The 22,304-nt window shown below is 35.2% G+C and overlaps 1 protein-coding gene across 1 annotated transcript; it reads right to left on the reverse strand.

Annotated features, from left to right (window-relative positions):
* Positions 1 to 249: 249 nt before the first annotated feature.
* On the reverse strand, positions 250 to 6,667 carry SMR3A (submaxillary gland androgen regulated protein 3A). The gene is made up of 3 exons (XM_063809300.1): positions 6,644 to 6,667; positions 5,104 to 5,157; positions 250 to 614 (listed from the first exon to the last, which is right to left on the reverse strand). The coding sequence occupies exons 1-3, from the start codon at positions 6,665 to 6,667 to the stop codon at positions 261 to 263; spliced, it is 432 nt and encodes a 143-aa protein (XP_063665370.1). The 3' UTR covers positions 250 to 260.
* Positions 6,668 to 22,304: the final 15,637 nt, after the last annotated feature.

The following is a 22,304-nucleotide window of genomic DNA, read 5'->3' on the forward strand; positions in this document are numbered from 1 at the left end:
ATACTTCATATTGTTGCTCAATTCTTTATTTTCCCCTACTGATATAAAGGTTCATGGGGATCGTTTCACAATTTCTAAGATATTTCTCCCAAAAGCTCAGTGCTTTGGAAATTTTTATTCTCATCCAAAAATGGAAGTGATTTTATCTAAAAGTCTCTTGGAAGTAGTGCTGAAATTCTTATTTTTGGGTAGTAGAAGCAGTAGTTACGAGGGTAGTGGTGTCTTTTGTGGGTGGTGGCACCTGTTGCAGTTGTCTGTATTTAGGGTGCAGGAGTAGGGAGGGCAGGATCAGTTGGAGAATTTACAGGGAAAAATGGAGGTCCAGGTGGATAGGGTCTTGGTTGGGAAGGTGGCTGTGGATAACCTGGGCCATAAGGAGGAGGAAGAGGGTGTGATTGAATTCTCCCTGGACCATAGGGTGGAGGAGGGGTTGGTGGGATTCTCCCTGGACCATAGGGTGGAGAAAGGGGTGGTAGAAATCTCCCTGGACCATAGGGTGGAGGATGGGGTGGTGGAACAAATCCTGTTCCAAAAGGAAAAGGTGGTGGAGGAGGAGGAGGAGCCAGTGGTCCAGGTGGATATGGTCCCCTGGGGCCTCTTTGACTCTCACCAGGCTGTGGAAACAAAGAAGTAAATAATTTTAAATCAGATATTTCACAGTTAAATATAAGGGTGAATGGTTTCTATGGTAAGCAGAACTCTGAGATGGCCTCAAGATTTCTACTCCCTGCTGGCACATGCTGGCCTGACCTTATCAGGTGAGCCCTTTTAAAACAGGTTCTACAATGTGAGAAGGAATCAGAGAGATTTGAAGCTGCAGCAAATGCTTTCCTCTGGGCTTTGAATCAAGATGTCGTGTTGTGGCGAGGGCCATGTGGAAGTACATGGTAGACTGGCTATAGGAGCTGAGAGTGGCCCCTGGCTCATAGGCAGCAAAAAAATAGGGGCTTCAGTCCAACAACCAAGGGACTGAATCCTGCCAACAACCATGCAAGCTTAAAAAAGGACATTGAGGTGCAGAAAAAAAAAATACAGCAATGGACACACCTTTTCAGCCTTGTGAGACTCTGAGCAGAGAAGCCACCTAAGCCAAGCTCAGAGTTATGGCCAAAGAAACTGAGATAATAATGAGTTTTTAAAGGCTACTAATTAGTGGTAATTTGTTATTGAGCAATAGAAAATTGTTAAATGTATCTAAGTTATGATGTATGAACTTCTGTATCAAAGAAAAATGTTTCTCTTTTGCCCTCTGAATGCCTAGGCTCTCAATGAAAGCTTGGATAGTATTGACTGGAAAAAATAGATAATGAGCAAAAATCTTATCCTTGGCCTATAGTGAAGTCTGTCATTCCAAATTCCAAATGGAAATAAATGCCTTTTCAGCATGGGAAAGACACATCTTTTTATGTCTAATTCAAGAGTTCAGGGTTGTTCTGGGCTTTGAACATTAATTAATTGTGAAACACATGTGAGCAACTATTTTGTGCAATGAGCTAATGAAGGAGCTGGTTCATTCATGTCATGAATGTCAACCTGGCAGTTTGCCAGGGGTACAAACGTGTCTTCTATGAATCCACAGGCTGAGTAATTACAATACAAGGGGGGATAAATGTGATCTAAAGGGAAGTGAAATGAATGGAATGAGTGTCTGGGGTTTCATGCCAGTGTTTGAGCTCTCCTTCTGGCACATAGAGATAGGGTGAATATGGAATCCTTTTTGAGTCTCTTTTTCTCATCAGGAAAATGATGTTCATAAAAGTACCCATCTCCTGTGGTTGTTGTCACATTTGTTGTGAAATATCACCTGTAAAGTGCCTAGGGTGGTGCTTATCTCAGGTCTGGTTTACATAGAGTACAATTTTTAGAAATGAAAATAGCTGAGGCTGGATATGGTGGCTCATGCCTGTAATCCCAGCACTTTGGGAGGCTGAGGTAGGTAGATAGCTTTAGGCCAGCAGCTCAAGACCAACCTGGACACATAATAAGACCCCATCTCCATTAAAAAATTTAAAAATAGCTGAAAAGTAATGCAAGGAACAAATACATTAGGGATTTAAAGCGATCAGTTCTGGATAGGAAAATGATAAAGGATTGTCTCTGTGATAAGGAGTTATTGAAAAGAGGCTTAAAGAATATAAAATAAGGAGGGAGCATGCCAAATAGAAGAAAAATATGCAAATGCTCTGGGGTAAGAATGAAGTTCCACTCTACTGACGGCAAGAAGTCCAGGTTGCTTGGAGCAGATGGTTTATATAGGGCACAAAACTACATTCACTTCTTGTGGTTCTCAGTCCCTTCACCTATTTGTCTGGCCATTACCCTTGCTAATCCTAAACTTTAGTATTACGGTAAACCATCTTTCTCCTGGATTCCTAGTTCCAGGTTCTTAACAATGCTAGAGGATGTCACAAGCACTGTACCATCAGAAAGTTAGCGTCCTTCAGTGCTGCCTGAAATCCTTTTTTGAGTATCTTACCTTAGATTATCTCTTCCCACTTCCCCAGAGGCCTGTAATTTTCCAAGTTGATGCCAATTTTATAAACATTCTCCACTTCATCCTGAGCTCTCATCTACCCCCACCAAACTGGCTTTTCTCCTGCTTCACCAAGATATTTCAGGCAATTAGAAATGAACTTCCCTGATTTACTGGCCACACAACCATGGAGTCATTGATAGCTAGACAGTTTCTTTTTCTTTATAATTGTTTTCTGAGGGACCTGGCTCTGTCAGTCTTCTCTTTTACTTTCTGCAACTGTAATATCTGCCATTTAATTAGCTCATTTTCTTCAGAAAAACACTATCATTTATGTTCAACTCAATTTTTTTTTCTCCCTATCCTATCAGCTCTTCATCCCACTCCCTGAATTCTAAATCTAACCACTTCTTATCATCTTTCTTGCTTTCATTCTAATCTGTCATTTACTTTTACCCAAATTACTGTAGGGCCCGTTGATTTGACCTCTTGATTCTAATCTTGCCGCTTTCACCTAACACGTACAGAGAGGTCGAAGACATCATTTGAGAAATAAATATAAATTGATATTTCCCTGTTTATAAAAGATTCAGTTTCAACCACCAATACCCTTGTTGTTGTGACTTCCTTTTCACCTCTTTCCTGCAAAGCAAAGCTCTATGAAAGAGTATTCTAAATTTGCCAACCCCACTTCTCACTTCCCATTTGCTCTTCAACCTGGCTTTTGCCCTTAACATGCCGGTAAAAGTTTTATTCATATCACCAGTGAAACAAACAAAAAATTCCAAGGCACTTCTGTGGGACCAGCCTTGCATTTGTCTTCTCTAGCTAGTGATGGTTCAAGTTGTTATGCAGGGTGTTTGACCCAAGGGCTGCCAATCCAAGGACTAGTCAGGTTATGTGGAAGTTCAGGATTTGATTTTTTATTGTCAAGAAAACAAATCCTTAGTATGGAAAAATATTTCACACATTTTTATTGTTGAGACAATTAAAAAATTAGCTGAAAGTATCTTTTCCTAAAGATATACCAATGTTGATCTAAATATTATGTAATGAAAAATCTTCATAGTAAATATCTATTCTTTTCCTGTTCTCTTAACCCAATCGCAGTGATTAGCTCCCTTTCCACAACTGGCTAAAGTAAAATGATGAAAATGATGAAAATACTATATTAGGAAGAAACACTCCCCTCTCAAAGGGCTATAATTAATGTTAATCTCCTACATTATTCAATTTAGCAATAATCCAGCTAAGACATGCATAATTTGAATCTAAATTTATTTGTATTTTAGTGAGATTAAAAATAGTGAGACTTGCTTTGAGGATTAAAGAAGAGATAATGTATGTAATGCATTTGGAAAATTACCTATAACAGAGAAAACACTCAAAAGGTAACAGGCTGAATATGATGACTTACCCCATCTACAAATATGTATATGCAAAGGACATGCTACCCTTCACATTTCCAATGTTCAGTAATTATTAATCATCATTATCATATCAACTGGAAAAAGGCTCATTTCTATTTAAACTGCTTATATTATTGGAAAGCTCTGTTTTTCTAGTTTATCTTGTAAAAAGTTACTATTTGTATAATAAAAGCCTGAATAAAATGTTTTTCTCTTGTATTTTGAGGATGTGAAAATGTTGAAAATCAGCTTTATGATGAAGTCATTAAGACATGACCTTTAACGGATGTCCATATGTTTTATTGGCTTATCAAAAATTATGTCCACCCATAATGCATGCAGGAAGGTGGCCAAAGTCAGAATACTTCAGTCATCTCAGAATGTCCTGTTTTTATTCAAGTTTTTAAAAGTAGAAGAAAGAGGTATTATTTTATGTTTCATGTTTCAGAATGATATTATTTTATGTTGCCTGCTTTGTGGAAGTCAGAGTCTTCTAAAAAATCAGCTTTCATATTTTCCCATTTGATATAATAGATTTTATGGTACTTTGGGAGAAGTTACTCTGGAATTAATCTCCTCTTTGTAACACTGAATTAATTGACCCTTCTGTTGAAATTGAGTATCATTCTGTTACTTTTAAAAATATGCATTAAAAAATTCTGAAACACTAGGTAAAGGACAATAAGCGTAGTTGTCCTTAACCTAGTTTTTAATATATGGTAGGTGTTACTATAAATGTTTATTATTTCCTCAAAATTTAGCATGCAAAGATTCTCCTAAATCCTCTGCAAAATGCATCTTCCCAGGTCCTATTATGGGATACTCTTATTCAGGCTTGGATGAGGACTTTAATACTATATTTTTAATAAGTGAGTTAGGTGACTCCATATGTTAGGAACAACTACTTTAAACTATCTCATTTTACAGAGTTTTACCTACTGTGTAATTGCTAGAGTATGGGGACCTACATTTATACTTATCTGTTTAATGCAGTCTGATATTACAGACTTGAGCTGTCCAGTATTGTAGCCATCAGACATATGGGGCTATTTAAATTAAATTAGATTTTAAATTTAAATTTAAGCACTAGAACAGTGTTTCATCAATGGTTAATAGTTACTAATATATAAGAAAAGGTAACATCATTAATGTAAAAAGAAATCTGAAGTAATGGTTAATGAGAAAGTATAAAGATGTGTGATCGTGATTAATGATACTTACTGTGAAACACGCTGCAAGAGCCCAAAGGCCCAAGATCCAGTCAGTGATTTCATCCTTTCAGTTGCCTCTGAAAGTAAGCACAATAGGTGATCAGTATGATTGTTTTTTATTAAAAAGTACTATTTAAAATGTCTCAACACATGGATATAATGTAGTACAGATATACTACTGTAGCCTTTTTAGGAAATTTGCCTAACATTATTTTGGATTCAGTATTACTGTGGGACAACATTAGTAGGCTTATAAAATTTGACTTCAAAATAGTGGAAGTAGTTTTTATTTTTGACTTGTAAACTGATACTGGAGATAATGCCAAAGAGTTGTTCATAAATGATTGAACAATAGAAGCTTTTGTAACTACAGTTTTTGCCTTTAGAGGTAACTACTTTGACATGTACAATTATTTACATTTGAATACTTTTGCATTTTTAAATAGCAGGTACATTGTTTTATAGATTTCTATAGGCTTGGGTTTGAAATATTAACATATTAACTAGATCATATGTTAGTGTAATTCCTTGGGATATCTCAAAAATAAGGAAAAGAAAGAAATCACTCTGTTTGATGTAGTGTAAGAAAAAAAGAGTCATACTATATATCTCCTAGTTTTAACAACATTCTACTAAATTAATTTAGTCTGTGATGTGTGGTCTCAAAGTGCTTCCAAAAATCCATATATGGTAGATCAAAGACCAAGTCAGAGAATATGGAGGAGTCCAGATATTTTATTCACAGTTGGCTCACAATTTGTGAAATATTTCAAGTACATGATAGCTTGAGTTCTGGGAAAGCAACTCCATGCACCATTGTACAAATGGCTTCCTGACAGTCAACTCTGCACATAGGTTGAGTGTGTTGTCTGAACAACGCAAGTTTTGAAAGAATCATATGGACAAAATTTCACTGGATATTCAATTGTATGTAGGTGTGGCTATTCCCTTAAGGATTACTTTTCCCAGGATCCGTTCTTATGAGAAGTTTGAAAAACAAAAGAAAAACTAATAATAAACATATGCTGTGGAACAATTCCCTCTTTTAGAGTACATCTGAGAATAATCTATCATTATGAAGTTTCAAGAACTTTAAGGAACATCAAGGGGAAAAGTCAATTGTGTACTTGGGTGGACTAATTGTCCTCAATGCCCAACATGAATGCTTTACTCCGACATGTGAATAACATAATTTTTCAAGATTTGATATGTTTAACGACTTACAATTTTACATAAGGTGAAGGTGCTTATGTTTTTGGTGATAATGAATGTCCTATAAAAAGCTCATGAAAAGTCTGAGAAAAAATTTCTTCAGTTAATATTTCCAGGTACATACCTTTGTGTGAGGATCTGTCTTAGAGTTGATTAACCTGCTGGTCAAAATGACTCTTGCCAGTTGAAAGACAGAAAATAAAGGTGAAAAGAGACAAGAAACTTCAGTTCTTATATATTGCAAAAGATTTCTGTTGGCAGTAAAAGAAAGGCTACTTGGAAATAAAATAACCTCTGGGTTGATGCTCTTCAAACAAAGATAGGAAAGTTGTTCTTGCCAATTTGGCAGTCTTTTTCCGCATTTTTTGGGTCTCATTTCTGAAAAGCATTGACCTGTTCAATATTTGTTGTTTCCTGGGGAAACAGATTCAACAAATAATATCCTCTCACTTCAGGGAAACAATCTGGGGTCTGTGGCGCACCATTTCCTCTTTATTTTAAAGAAAAAGCACCAACTTTTTCTATCCCGAGTAATTTTAATGGGCCATCTTTTGTATTTTCTATAGGAAGATCCCTTTTGTCAGTGAAGAACTGAGAACAACCGTGTTTTAAAAATCATGTGGTCCCTGCTGTTATTAACTTGAGAGTTTTAATTAAATGAAAATATGATGACATGCAAAGATTTGATTATGGGAAAATTATACAGATATTTTTACTTTGAAGTGGATGTCTAATGGAAATTTATAGCCTTGTCTTTTTGATAAATCTAGGCATTGAGGATAATTTTTCCTATGCTGGATGATCTTATACTCTCGTTTTAATACATTATTATATAATCATAATAACAGCTATTATTTATTGAGCCTCTAGCATATTCCATGTGGCAGGTTAAAATGAGTTCTATTATCTCAGTTTTATACAGAGATGCTAATTAGCTGAGTGGAACTTGACCTTAAGTCAGCCCACTTCAAGGCCTAAGTGATTTTTTTAACCAGTATTCCATATTACCTCCCTAATCTTAACAATCACCACACACTTTACTAACATTGTGTTACAGTACATTAGAGAGATGAATCAAGTGAACTTAATAGTTCATTCCACTTCAAAGCACAGTAACGACACTTCCTTGTTGGGTTATATGAGACAAGATATTTTGCCTTATGGTGTCTCAATTTCTTCATTTAAAAATATATATTTAAAATGTTTATATTTATAATTTCTAAGTCATGGAGATTAGGACCTTCCTTCTTTCCTTCCTTCCTTTCCCTCCATCTTTCCTTTCCCTCCCTCCCTCCCCCTCCCTCCCTCCCTCCCTCCCTCCCTTCCTTCCTTCCTTCCTTCCTTCCTTCCTTCCTTCCTTCCTTCCCTTTTCCTTTTATCTTTCCTACTAACATTTATTAGCTACCTGTGGGTGTAAGATAGAGTGCAAGTTGCTGAAGTTACAGCATATCTAAATGATTAGTGTTTTAAAATTTTTGTGAGTCATAGGTGATGTAGAAATTAAGAAGCCACACTTTCAGAGTTGATGTTAGTTTTGAATGACTGTACTTAATTTCATTTACTTTGTTGGAGTTTCACTGCCTTTAAAAATTCTGATGACATAATTAAGTGTAATACAATATATTCCTGGTTTGCTAATCTTAGCCCTTAATATGTTGTTGAATGATTACATGCCCAAACGTCAGTGAAAATGGTTCTATTCCTAATTAACATAGAAATTTTCACTTCTTTCTTTGACAGTAATTCAGTGTGTCAAAAGATGAATGTCTCTTCTTTCTTGTTTTGATGCCAACATATTCATCAGCCAAATGTTTGAAGTTGAGGTGTGATCTACATTGTAATGGATCACTGGCTCTGAGGACTTAGGATGAACGCTGGCAAAACCAACGGACAATTTCTGAGTGGGTTGTGACCAACAAAGATTTTGAGGAACACAAACAAATGGAAGCACACGTCTGTTAAGAAACAGGAACAGTCACTCCAGTTAATCTTTAATTAACTTATGGCTTTAAAAGATCTTGACTGAGTACTTACTAGAACAATACCTAAAGGAGCTAATGTCTCTGGTCCCAGAAAATTCAAAGTGACGGTAAAGAAAAATTATTGTTAGTGCAGAGATTTACGTGACAGATGGAAAATATTTCCCTAATATAGGTAGACTAGCAGATTTAAGTTGAGTCATGCAGCAACATATTTGAAGTCTGCTTTCCTATTGTATTACACTCATTTCCCCTAAAATAGAACAATAATGATAGTTTCTTTGGACCTATGGAAAGTATGTACTTCTTCTAGATTATTCAGAAGGAGGTGATATGGTTTCTGGGGTAATGCCACCTTGAATATTTATCAAGCTTTAGAGTTTACAGATTACCTTAAAAATTTCTATGGAAATATTGTTGTGTAGGATATCATAATGCCACTGAACTCTGAGGGAATATGTATTCTTTTGGATTGAAGTCTAGCATAATTAACAATAGCGCTTTTAGACTGAAGAAAAGTTATTTTCTGACTTGTGCAGCATGGATACTGCAAGAAACCCACATCACATAGGTCTGTAAACTTTCTGAAAGTTGGCAACAAATTTGCCTTGAGCTTCCAAGTAGCCAAAGTTATAAAAAGAAGAAATCAGATGAAACATTTACAATGTCCGTAAAATATAATCATGATAATTTCTTGAGAAAAGTAGCTTTTTTTTTTTTCCACTGAGAGCCATGGGGGAAATTTCCCAATGTTTTTAAGCAGGAGGTGTATTTTTCTATAGTAAATGTGAACGTGGTCTTTATAGTATAACCTGGATGTCACCAGTTTGTGAATGTAAACAAGTATTCAATTGCCCTTTAATCAGAATTTTGCTAGATTGATAGCCTCATCCATGTAACCACATAAATTCAGTTCCCCTTTCAAAATCTCTTTTGAGGAATATTCCTGGATTCATCTCAATTCTAAAAATATATTTTCTTTGCCATAATATTATTTTTACAAAAACAAATCTAGCCATATACAAGTTTTCTCTGTAAATTACATCAAGTACTTAAAATTTTTTAAACCATTAGTGTAATACATTTATTATATGGTGAACCATGGTATATTTATTTTCTCATTTAATATACAAACTAACTGCAAGATGTTAATGTCTTAGTTATTTAAATGAAGAAAGAACATCGGAGAGGGGCAGAATTAGTAGTAAGATCATGTCTGGCTTGTTTAATAAAGTTATTCCTAAAATTATATACAGTCTACTGGTATGAATTTATTACTTAAAAATGATAAAGGACTCTAAAAATGAAGTCTATTAAAAATAATGAGGGATTACCTAAAAGTTAGTACAAATGCCTTAAATAACAGCTTTATATTTAAGAGGAAACAGTGTATTGTTACTGTTTGACTTTGCCATCTGTTACTAGCATGGCATTGGAAATGTTCATTAATCTCTTGGAGCTTTATTTTCTTCCTTTGTAAAATGACAAAGTTAAATTGAATAGCTCCCTAGCATCCCCATTACAAGAAGATCTAGGTTTAGAGAGACCTGAAGCTTATATAATTTGGGCACTGACTACAAGGAAAACAATACAGCTTTATGATTAGAAAATTCCTACAACCACTGCAAGGCCACCTTATAAGAGAAATCATGAATACAGAATGGTCAGAGCTATCCAAAGTCCGCCTGATATGAGGGGAGGTGTGCTCGTGGAAAAATCGGAAAATTAAGAAAAAGCAATGTTAGCCAATGGCAGTTAAAATATCCTGCTTTTTCAAATTTTATAGAAACACATGCCTTTTTGAACACGTTGCTGTATCTGTTCAGGGGGCCTTACCTTAGAAGAACCTCAGCAAAGAAGTCCTGATGCCTCAGTTTCATTGTCATTAATCTCTTATTGGGCCTTTTCAAGATCTCACATATTTGTGCTAAGTCTTAATGTGCTTAATAACCACCTGGAGGTTGGTGATAACTAAAAATTCAAAGATCCGTTGGCTGAGGTTCTGATTGTTTTGGTTTAGGTTAGGGCCCAGGAAATTGCAGTGTTAGTAGGCACCATAAATACTCTCAGTGCAGATGTTTCATAAAGTATTCTTTGAGAAACATTCCAATAGAATCCAATTGAAAGGAGGAAAATAGACAAGAAAAATACTTCTTTCGTTTTAACTGGAAGCTGTTTTGGGGAGCAATTGTTGCTTTGGGAAGAAGATAAATAAAGGCTATTAAAGGATAGATGTGAAGGCCAGGAAATCTTCCTCAGAGCATGGGTATAAACTATGATCTCCTATAGGTGAAGGGCAGAAGCATCTGAAGACCAGAACTAGGACTCAGTCACAAGAACAGCAAATTTCTGGAGAAGATTTAATCTCAATCTAGGCAGATCTGCAATGCCCATTTTAGGATCTTGATTGGTAAATAATGGGACCCTGAGATATAGATTGATTTTGGGATCTCTCGGTGTATCAGTTAGCTATTTCTGCATGACAAACCACTGCAAAACTTGATGACTTAACACAGCAATTGTTGAGTATTTCTTACTAAAAATACTAGTGTGATCACTGGGCAGGTTTCCTGGATTAGCCAGGCCTGACTGATTTTTATCTGGCCTTACTTATGTGCTGTGTTCAGCTGGTGAATTGGCTGGGGGCTGATTGGTCTAGGATGACCTTGGCTGGGACAGCTCACCTGTCTTCCACATGTCTTTTACATTCCTCAAGCTAGTCTGGGCATGTTTTCATGGTGATGTGAGGGTTTCAAAAGAAAAAAAACAGAAATGTGCAAATGTTTTTTCAAACCTCTGCTTTTTTCAAGTTTGATTAGTGTAGTGTTGTCCCCTGGTAAAAAAAAATTACCAATAGTCAGGCCCAGAGACAGTGCAAGAGGATACAACCAATGGACTTTCTTTTTTTATTATTATACTTTAAGTCCTAGGGTACATGTACACAACATGCAAGTTTGATACGTAGATATACATGTGCCATGTTGGTTTTCTGCACCCATCATCTCATCATTTACATTAGGTATTTCTCCTAATGCTATCTCTCCCCCAGCCACCCACCCCCTGACAGGCCCCAGTGTGTGATGTTCCCCACCCTGTGTCCAAGTGTTCTCATTCTTCGGTTCCCACCTATGAGTGAGAACATGCGGCGTTTGGTTTTCTGTCCTTGTGATAGTTTGCTGAGAATGATGGTTTCCAGCTTCATCCATGTCCCTGCAAAGGACATGAACTCATCCTTTTTTATGGCTGCATAGTATTCCATGGTATATATGTGCCACATTTTCTTAATTCAGTCTATCATTGATGGACATTTGGGAATCAATGGACTTTCTTAAAGGGAAGTGTGAAAAGTTGGGCCATAATTCAGTAAATCTATCACACTTGATGTTCTCAATGCCTTAACACTTATTTTTGAAGAATACAAAGTTGAGTGTAGTCTGGAGCAGGGTTTCTCAGCCTTGGCACTATCGATACTTTGGGTCAAGTAATTCTTTGTTGTGGGTATCTGTTTTGTGCCTTTCTGGCCTCTGCTCACTAGGTGTCCATTGCATCTTCCCAGCTGTGATGACCAGAAATGTTCCAAACATTACCAAATGTCCCCTGGGGGACAGAATCATCCCTAGCCAAAAACCACTAGTCTAGATGAAGAAATCACTTCTTATTTCAGTACCTAATTCACTTATTCAGATAGAGTTCTCTGAAGAGTATTTTTTATTTTGACCACTCTGAGCCCTAGAGCAGTATGGAGAGTGGATCTTAGCAAGTGAAACTTAAGAGAGAAAAACCTGTTAAAAGGCTGTTACTACAGTTGTCCAGATAGACTTGCGTAGTGGCAAAGGGGCTATGGATGGATAAGTGGACAGAATAAAGATATTTTCATGGGACATAATCAACAGATCCTTTTGATGGTCTAGATATGAAGGCTGAAGGACAGAGCAATGTCAAGCTGATATCCATGAGTCATGTAAGATTTCAGTAAGAAGTTGGTAATTGAGTCAAGTAGGGTAAGTGGAGATAATTGGAAGGCTCTTTCAGAATGATAGAGATGTGTGAGTCAAGGCAATGAAATGGAAATTGAGATGTACCTAGTTAACACTGAACCCGGGATAGGAGACAAAGAAGTATGGGTGAATAGCAAAAACAGGACTTATAGGAAAATCTGAAGAGAGAAATGGCAACGGATGAAACTCTTATTTCCAAACATTTGCCATTTCCAAACATTTGCTCTTTATACTTCTATTTTTATTTTCCTTCTTACTCTCTCTTCTAAAGTGTTTAACCCTCTTTCTGAAACCTTTTTCTCTGCTTGGCTTTCACATAAGTTTCTTAGTTCTCTCACCTCTGAATGCTCCCTTTTTAATCTGCTGTTTGCTCTTTTTCCTTCAGGTTTCTCACATGATTCTACCTTTCTCTTCTTCTTCCTTCTTATTCCTCTTCTCTTTTTTCATACCCATCAATATCCAGGAGAACTTGTGTTGTGAGGAATAATGCTCTTGTATTTGTACTCTTATATTCCCTGTCCTAAATCTAGGTAAGTTTTACTAAATCACGGGGGTGAATTTATCAACTAGATATTGACCTAATATTAATATATCACTGGATGAAATGACATATGAGATGGTACAACATTTTGGTTAAACAATCTCTGGTGAAAATACTTCTTTAGTGGATGAAGTAGCAATTGGGAAAGAATATCTGTAGATCTGTGGGAATTTAACTTACCTTTTTCTGTGCTTTTTGAAAATGTCTCACTTAGACTATGATCCCTTTGAGAGTAGGACTGCCATTTCTTCACCTCTTTTTTTGTAGCTCTCATATGTGTAATTTTATATTGTGCATTTATATAAAATATAATTGTATGTTTATAGATGTGTTTTATTATGACTACATGTACTTATGTTTTATATCAAAAAGAAAATTGATTTGTAAGATTTGTAATATATTAACATTATATGGGGTGGTTTTTAAACACCTTTTTTTTTAGTCTGTGAAGAGTTTACTTTTTTTGACACCTACTTTGTGTGTTATAGAAACATTTGATAGGATAAATGTGCTGGTATTAGCACATTCATTCTACAGGAATAAAGAAGAGATCAATACACATATAATCAAATGCATAAATCAGGTTTATCTTTGAAAGATTTTATGGTATAGCAAGATGAAAGAAAAAACAGAAAGAATCATATCTCTGTATTTTTATACCTCTTCCTATATTTTTGTTAAAACAAAATGCTGAGAGAAGGTGATCACAAATATATCAATATTCAGTTTTTCAGGATCTGTAAAAACAGAACAAAATATCATGAGCCATTAACTAAAGGTACATAAACTCTACCCTCTCGAATTGTTTTAAAATAGCCAAATGCTGCGTAGGACATTAGAAGCTGCAACTTTAGAGTTAAATGGATGTGAATTTGAAGACTGGTCTACCATTTATGACTTTGTGGTCTTTGGAAAGTCACATAAATTCTTATAGCCTCAGTACCCTCATCTTTAAAAAGAAGTCCACAAGACTGGTTTCACAGGGTTGATATGAGTATTAAATTAGATTCAAGGCCAGGCGCTGTGGCTCATGCCTGTAATCCCAGCACTTTGGGAGGCCAAGGTGGGCAGACATGAGGTCAGGAGATCGAGATCATCCTGGCTAACATGGTGAAACCCCGTCTCTACCAAAAACACAAAAAATTAGCCAGGTGTGGTGGCACGTTCCTGTAGTCTCAGCTACTTGGGAGGCTGAGGCAGGAGAATTGCTTGAACCTGGGAGGCGGAGGTTGCAGTGGGCTGAGATCACACCACTGCACTCCAGCCTGGGTGACAAAGTGAGACTCTTTCTCAAAAAAAACAAAAAAATTAAATTCAATAGGAATATTTAATGCTCCAACATCTGAACTAAGTGTTCAACAGTTGGCATCTATCATTGTGATTTTTACATTCTATAGTTAGGATAATTCTTCCCATTTATATTTATAATTAGAAGCTGCTATATTCAAAAATAAGATGAATATATGATCTCCTACTTCTTTGATATTGTTTCTGAATGATCATGTTATATCATGATGTGTGTGATTCAGTCATTGTTTATAGCAAGAGAGCTCTTGTATTTGTTGGGTTTTGTTTATATTACTATTCCCAAGGATAATTATAATATTTCCTACAATCTTTACTCCTTTTTTGTCTTATTATTGTTGGCAGATGCTGAAAGAGTGAGGAAGACTTCCTATGTGGAATGTGCACTATGTGAAATTTAATAAATATTGAAGTCCAAACTAACTTTAATTTACGAAAACCCTAATTAAAAGTAAGCTTTTCCAGGAAAATAAAACATATTTTAGTGCTGGCTAAAAAAGCAAAATCTTGTGCACATTTGGTGATCCTTTAGTTGTGTGTTTCTTTTGTGGGAATCAGCCAGCATCAGGTTTATAGATATGACTTATACGTAAGAGACCAAATGTAGTTTGTAAAATAAAAGGGGAATAAGAGCTTCTAATTCATATGCCAGAGTTAGGAACTATTTGTTTATCTTTCTCTTTGATTGTGGCCAGACACATCTCAAAGTTACTCAGAAAATATTTTGGAAAACATTTTCTTGGTTTGCTTTTATCTTCTCGTGATTTGGTATTGTAGTCTCAGACAGTTGCAGAATATATTAAAACTATTGTTGCTGGTTGGCAAGGGCAGTGTCAGCCACCTCAGCTGGGTTAGACTCAGTTGCTGCAGTGTTTGTGACAGCCTCAGATTGGAGCCTGCTGGGAGCTGTGGTGTTGGAAATGGCACCTGTAGTTTTGCTGGTAGAGGCAATGGAAGTGGCCGTGGTGGCCACAACAGTTGCAGGAGCAGAGGTGGCTAGCAGTGCTTGAGAACTAGGGTTTACATCATTCTCAGGTGGCTGTGTAGGTCCAGATGATGGACAATGTGGGTGGTTGGGGTGATGAGGGCTTTGATGGTGGAAGAGATGATGGAGACAAAGGGGAACCACAGGAACTGTTTCAAATTTTATAAACTGCTTGTAGTTTGGCTTTCCAGGACTTTGTTTCAATGGTTTAAAATTCTTTTCAGAACTATGGCTAGACTTCAGAGAGAGAACACAAAACAAACAAATAATTGTTTTTACACAGATGGGATGCATAAACTAAAGTCAAGCTTTAAATATGTATTTATATTACCATTTACATTTATACAATTATTCTAAATTCATTTCATAAGTTGATAGAATAATATGCCCACCTCATACAGCATTTTTAATTATGATTTTGGGTGAGATATAAATGAAGTAAACTGTGTCCCTACTGTTCTCAAAGTTTGATAGTTTTATTGCAGGTTTTTCCAAAATACGTTCCATAATACGCATTATGTTGTGAAAATTTTGGTGACCAAATAACTTTGGAAAGGTTTTGGGTAAAGTAAAACATGTTTCTTTACTGCAGGACTTATTGCAATTGTTAACATAATATATAGTGGATATTTAGAATATCCAAGGGATATCGATATTTCTCAATTTTACTTAATCATGGAAATTGTGTGTGTGTGTTTGTAGCATTTCTTCATACTAGTGTTTTAGTGTTTTGTGGAGCACTTGTTGAGAAATCTGTTCTAATTTCCATCCTGTAAAAAAGTATAATGCATTTTACTGCTCTGAATAAAGATAAACTTTTCATTGTCCCCTTTCATAGAGCTGAAAATACAATGAGATTGATAAAACATTCCATGAATCTATGTGGCTGACTCATTGCACAGAATCACAGACACTAAAAGCGGGAATTACCTTGAGTCGGTGCATTTCTACCCTGTGAAAGTCTTAATTAAATAACACAAAGGACACTTTGATTTAATTCGTTTCAATTACAGACTTTTGACATGACATTCCCTGAGCATTTCTGATTAGACTCAGTTCTCTCATTTCGTCTTCACTGGCAGAGGCTAATTCTTGAAGTTCAAATATGATGCTTCACCTTCCTCTCTATGAAGCATTAGTTCTCATCTATTTTTGTGTTGTACATATTCCTAATGCCAATATCTTTTAGACTGAATTTGGAGTGCCTGATAGTGTGGACTACTGGGGGAAGACTCATTCCTCGGGCTCTGGTGCTCCCATGCCATGTGACTCTGACAGTGTTGTCTGTTCACTGAATAGATCTCATACTCCCATAGATCTTTACTGGAAGACCCAGGAGCCACTCAACCTTTAGGATAAATTAATTTAACTAGAAGCCTGCTTTAACATTCTAACAATGTTGTTTTCTCTTCTCTTGACCCTTTTCAAGATTTTTATTGCTCTGTAGATGTGAGATCTCATGTATATTTCCCAAATTGATGCCTTGGTATATGTGGCTACATTTACCTTTAGGCAATCAAAAGGAAACGTGATATAATAATATAAATCAGTGATCAGTGAGTGAGAAAAATATCCTACTCTGCAGCTTCTGTCTTCCCTACTTACAACTCCAAGTTAGGTAGATGTGAGTAGCTGATTTCAGGGATACTATGGAATGATCTGTGTTTGAGACAAATTGAATATTCACAGATTGGTCTAGGTTTCACTGAATGGAGGTTGTCAGACCAATCCTGTTACAGGTATCTGGCCATTTCTCAGAATTATTTCCCATTGAGAATTATAAGGTGATGAAGCTGAAGGGGTGGAGAAAAAAAGAGAATGGAGAAGAAGTACATTGCTGAAATTTTCAAGGCAGGTTTGGAATGTTTTTTTTTTTTTTCTTCTGAATGTTAGAACAATTTGGGTCGTTAAACTTAGAAATGTATATTCCACAGCATTAGAGGCAGGATAACTTTTTTTGTTTTTTTTGTTTTTTTGGTTTTAAGGCTTCCTTTAGAGTACATGTCTGGTTGTGGGGAAAAAGGAGAAGGGGGATCTAACAGGATGTTATGACAAGTATTTTCAGGTAACACATCCTTCTGTTCATTCCACCTCCAGTCTGACGTGGGGTGGGGTTATGGCAATTAGAAATGGCAGAGGGTGGACACAGGGATTTGGAATTTTGAAAAGTCTTTCCAGATGATTTTGGATTTTCTCCCCTTTTTTACTGGACACCACTGAGTTTAAGAAAATAAAGAGTTTTCGCTTTTTTGCAGGATCATAGAAAATGTGCCTTATTTAAAAAACCATCAACATGTATAAGGAAAATATATCTACATTGAACAAAGAAATATTAATTTTGGAACTGATAGCTAGGAAAGCATTGCGTTTCATGAACTAAGTTTTCCTACTCCCATTGCAGATTAATACATATCAAGAGGCAGGTAACTGAGGCAAGATTTTGGTGCTTACACAGCTATTCCCATTTGTTTCCTAAACTTTGATATTCAGGCTCTGTCTCTTAACATTTTCTTTGGTTGGAAATAAAATATTTGTACATTATCAACTTGTCAGACATAATGGGTTTTGATTATGATTGAAAATATAAAAACATAACCAGAAATGTAATAAAACTTACTTTGTGTTTTCTTATGCGCATCAACAGACTAAAATGAGATGGAAAACACAAACATTAAAAAATTAGATCCAGAGCACGTATGACATTTTGAGAAGAGTAGTGATTGTAAGTCAGGTATGAGGGCAAAATGTGTTTGCCTTAGGATGAATAGAATGAAATACAGTTTTAGAATTTCTGGTGTCATCATTGCATGAGCAACATTCTAACAGTTTAAAGGGTGCACAGTCTGTGGAATAAGGATGATGTATTTTTCCTGAATCCTTTTAGCAGAAGGATTCCTTTTCTTCCACATTCACATGAGTGTGTTGGCACCTGGTCTCCAGTGGCCAAGTACTGCTAGATTTGGCTTCCTTTATCATTATAACTACCATTCACTCAGGTGTCCAGCCTGGAGACCACTATGCTACTACTACAAGCATCTTTATGAAGTTGGTGTAAGAAAAAAAACCAACCTGTCTTTTATGGAAGAGAAAAATGAGTGGTCCAAAGAAGTTCTGGAATAGGGTTTTTCATGGGATGGGAAATCATCCTGGCTGCATTTTAGCATGGGGAAGGAGAAGAAGAGGCAGTTCTCATAATTAGCAGTGCCCATAAGACACTGTTTGTTCATGAAATGATACTGGATTATGTTCGCAGCAGTAAGTCTTAGACAATGTCCCTCTCATCCTCTAGATAATGTTATTTAGGGGCAGGTGTTAGGTTAACAAATCTAAAAACATTATGGGATAGCAAGCACATGCTCTTGCTTGGAAGTTAATACCATGTCTAGATTTTCTTAATTTATTTGATCCGTGTGGAATTCTTTATGTGGTTGCATATTCATTTTATAGTGTTTCTTATGATCAGTTTTCTTCTTCCCAGCTTTTTCTTTCTGGAGAGTCCACCAAGAACTAAATTTTATTTAGGAGTGCTCCCGCAGAGGTAGAATCAGAGTACCTTAAAAACGTAAAAATCACAACACTACAATGTCCAATTTACATGTGTTTGGAATTCTAAAGACCTATCAGTATGTGGGAAAAGAAAAATATTAAGATTGCATTCTAAGGTCAACAAAAGATCATAGAGGAATTTAAATTAAGGTATTAGACATAAAATAAAAACAGGGTACATTTAGTATAAAGCTACGTTGGCATAAAACAATGAACTGAATGTACCCCTTATGATTAGGAACTGAATAAGAAAATAAATATATGTAAAATATTTTATATAACTGTGAGGTAAGCAGTAAAGATCAAAATGATTGCAAAAAAAATCAGAGCCTTCATCTTGTCTTTGGGTCCTCTGGAACCAAGCAGCTTCATTGGTGATAAGACAATAAAAGAAATAAAAATTTGTTTTTGGTAAATTTTAACCAATGGAAAAGCACTTAGGTCTATTATGGCATATCTATGGCATATATCATATCTATGGCATAAGAAGAACATACAATTTAAAAGAAAAACATGGAGTTCAACAGATAGGAGCAAAGGTTAAGAATAGTGAATTCTAATAACACTACATAAAGTAAATGAAGAATCCTGACAAAATTTCTCATTTAATTGTCAAGAAAACAAATATTGAGCCTACCTTTTTATCTATTATTTTATGATTACTAAACAGTTATTTAAGAAGGCAAACCCAAAATAAGATTGAGAATGTGGTAAGGTATGTGACCTTTTACACAACCATTAGTTCTATTAATTTAGCTAATTTTTTAATAGCCGTATAACAATACACAAAATAAACATGAAAATGTTGATACCTGTAACTTAAAAACCTAATTTATGGAAATCATCCTCAACTAATTAAGCAATAGAACAAACCCAATTGTGTTCATTTCAGTGTTACTGATAATTAAAAATATGAATACTCATAATCATAATTAAAAATATGAATGCTCATAATCATGAATACTCATAATCATACAAATTTGTGGAAATTTGAAAAATGCTTATGTTGTAATAAGGTAAATGTTTAAATATCATGCTATATGTAAATTATCCACATAGATGACAGAAAAATGTAAGCATAAATGAAGTTAGATATGAGATGATTGTGTAATTTATGTGTGGATTTTCTGTTCTCAAAAAAATTTATGGTATTCTATTGATATCGTAATTTAAACACACAAAAAACCTAAGAAATTTCCACTAAAATGATATTCTGACTCTAATTTTCACCTTACATACTTAAAACACTGGACAGAAAAATTTAATGTTAACTCATAACCTAAAATACATATATTGTTAGAAATATGAAATACTCATTTAATTTTACCATCGGCATTAATTTTATTATCAACAAATAACTCTTAAAATTTAGTATTTCTGTTAAACTTTCATTTTTTTGATACAATCATTACTTCTGAATTCTCTCATCCAAACAAAATGTAAAAAACAAATCCATCTCAAATGGTAATTATTTGAAGACTATTATAAAAATATTCTTTCTTCATAATTTTGCAATCACATGATACTTCAATAATGAATCTCTCTCTCTCTTTTTTCTTTTTTGCTAACATTCATTTTTTTTCCCAAAGAAAAGTAGCTAAGAGCTTTAGTTGCCAAATCCTGGTCATATTACCTAACCTATCGGAGGCCTATTTTTCTAATTTTTAAAATAAGGTGATTTATTTTTTGATTGATGAAGTGGTCAGATTTCAATACCCCAAAAATAAGAATAGAAAACCAAATTAACAAGTGTATTGCTTCCATATGAAACAGTCATAATCTCAAGCAAAATATGAGACACATTTCAAAATTAATATGTAGGTCCCTTTGTAACAAAAGAGATAAATAAAATAGAGGCAATCAACTAATATAAAATCAGGCCCAGTGATTTCCTGCATCATTTAGTACATTGATTTTTCTGCCACTGAGAACATTTTCATTTTTATAGGTTCAAAACTAAAATATGACATTATGTCTAGAAAGGGCCATTTTAAAGATTCTGAGATTCTGGAGGACAGGCTATTTTTATCATTATCATTTTTCCTGAAATTCTTGCCATTTTACTGTTAAAAATGGATAAAACTAGTAGGCTGAGAACTTATTAAATCAGTATCAATTTTTTTTCTGTTTACAGTATTTCCTTTCAAATGCATTTTTTTCTCTTGGAATTATGTGGAAAGCAGTCTGAGATTTCATGATACTTCCACTAATTAGAAATTGCATATAATCAAAGACTAAAGAAAATGGATTTTTAAGCCTTTGAAATTAGAAAAAAAAGATACTGTAATGAGGGGGTCTTCTTTTTGTTTGTCCAGCAATGTCAGCCTTTCCTCAGCTTGTGAAATCTGGAAGCTCAGTGAAAGAGCACAGGTGATTCGTGCCTTATAAAGGGTTATTTTTTCTCTCCTTTATCCCTTCTATATTGTGAAGCAAAATATTATTATTATTATTTTAGCCTTTGCCTCTGGGTTAATCCAAATCACTTCCTGAAACAAAAAAAGGACAGGTATAATTTTTAAAAGTTAACATTTGTCCTTTTCATTTTTTTCAGGAACGTCATGGTTAATTATCTGTGTATTAGAAAAAGTGAAGGTTTATTCATTATAATTTAAATGTGATACATTGAATCCACTCTTTCCTTCATTTCAGATATTACTTAACATTTTACTGCAAAGCAATAATTAATGAAACTTGACCAGAAACCCAAGGCTTAAAATGTTTTCTTTCTTTTTAACTGTACTCTGCTATTTATAATATAATGCTTGGCTATTATATGCTAATGTGTATTCTGAGCTGGGAGAAAGTATTTGAAAATGATAGCTTCTTTTATGTTCATTTTTGGCTTTTTAAAGTAAAATATTGCTGAAGTAAATTTTTAGAGATTATAAAATTAGCTCAACTGAAACATTAATGGCTCTTTTCTCACATTTTCTTAACATAAAAATGAGAAAAAGGGCCCTCACACCTGTAATGTCAGCATTTTGGGAGGCCAAAGTGGGAGGATCACTTAAGCCTAGGAGTGTGAGACTAGCCTGGGCAATATAATGGAACCTCATCTCTAGAGAAAACGCAAGAATTAGCTGAGATGGGAGGATTGCTTGAGCCCAGGAATTTGAGACCGACTTGGGCAACATGATGAAACTTCATCTCTACAAAAATTAGCTGGGCATGGTACCCTTTTCTGTCTCTACAAAAAATTTAAAAAATTATCTGGACATGGTGATGTGCATCTGTAGTCCCAGCTACTTCAGAGGCTGAGGTGGGAGGATCACCTGAGCCTGGGACATTGAGGCTGCAGTAAGCTGTGATGATGCCACTACACTCCAGCCTGGATGACAGAGTTAGACCCTGTCTTAAAAAAAAAAAAAAGAAAGAAAGAGAAAAAGGCAACTAATGAACCATTTTGACGCCCCTTACTATACATCTTTTACCACTAGATTCAGAATAATTCTTTATTACACAAGAGTTTTGTATCACAGAAGAAACCTTGCTCAGAAGAAATGTGACAGTTATTAACCAATACAAAATGTGAGCATTGTAGTAGTTTGACATTTGCTTTGATGCAAGCTTTAATTTCCATGAAAATGTTGTTTGTTACCAGAAAGACAGAAAAACATCATCTGGAAAACCTACTGGTGGATAATC

The sequence above is a fragment of the Pan troglodytes genome, chromosome 3, assembly GCF_028858775.2.
Source record: "Pan troglodytes isolate AG18354 chromosome 3, NHGRI_mPanTro3-v2.0_pri, whole genome shotgun sequence".
In the NCBI taxonomy this organism is placed as follows: domain Eukaryota; kingdom Metazoa; phylum Chordata; class Mammalia; order Primates; family Hominidae; genus Pan; species Pan troglodytes.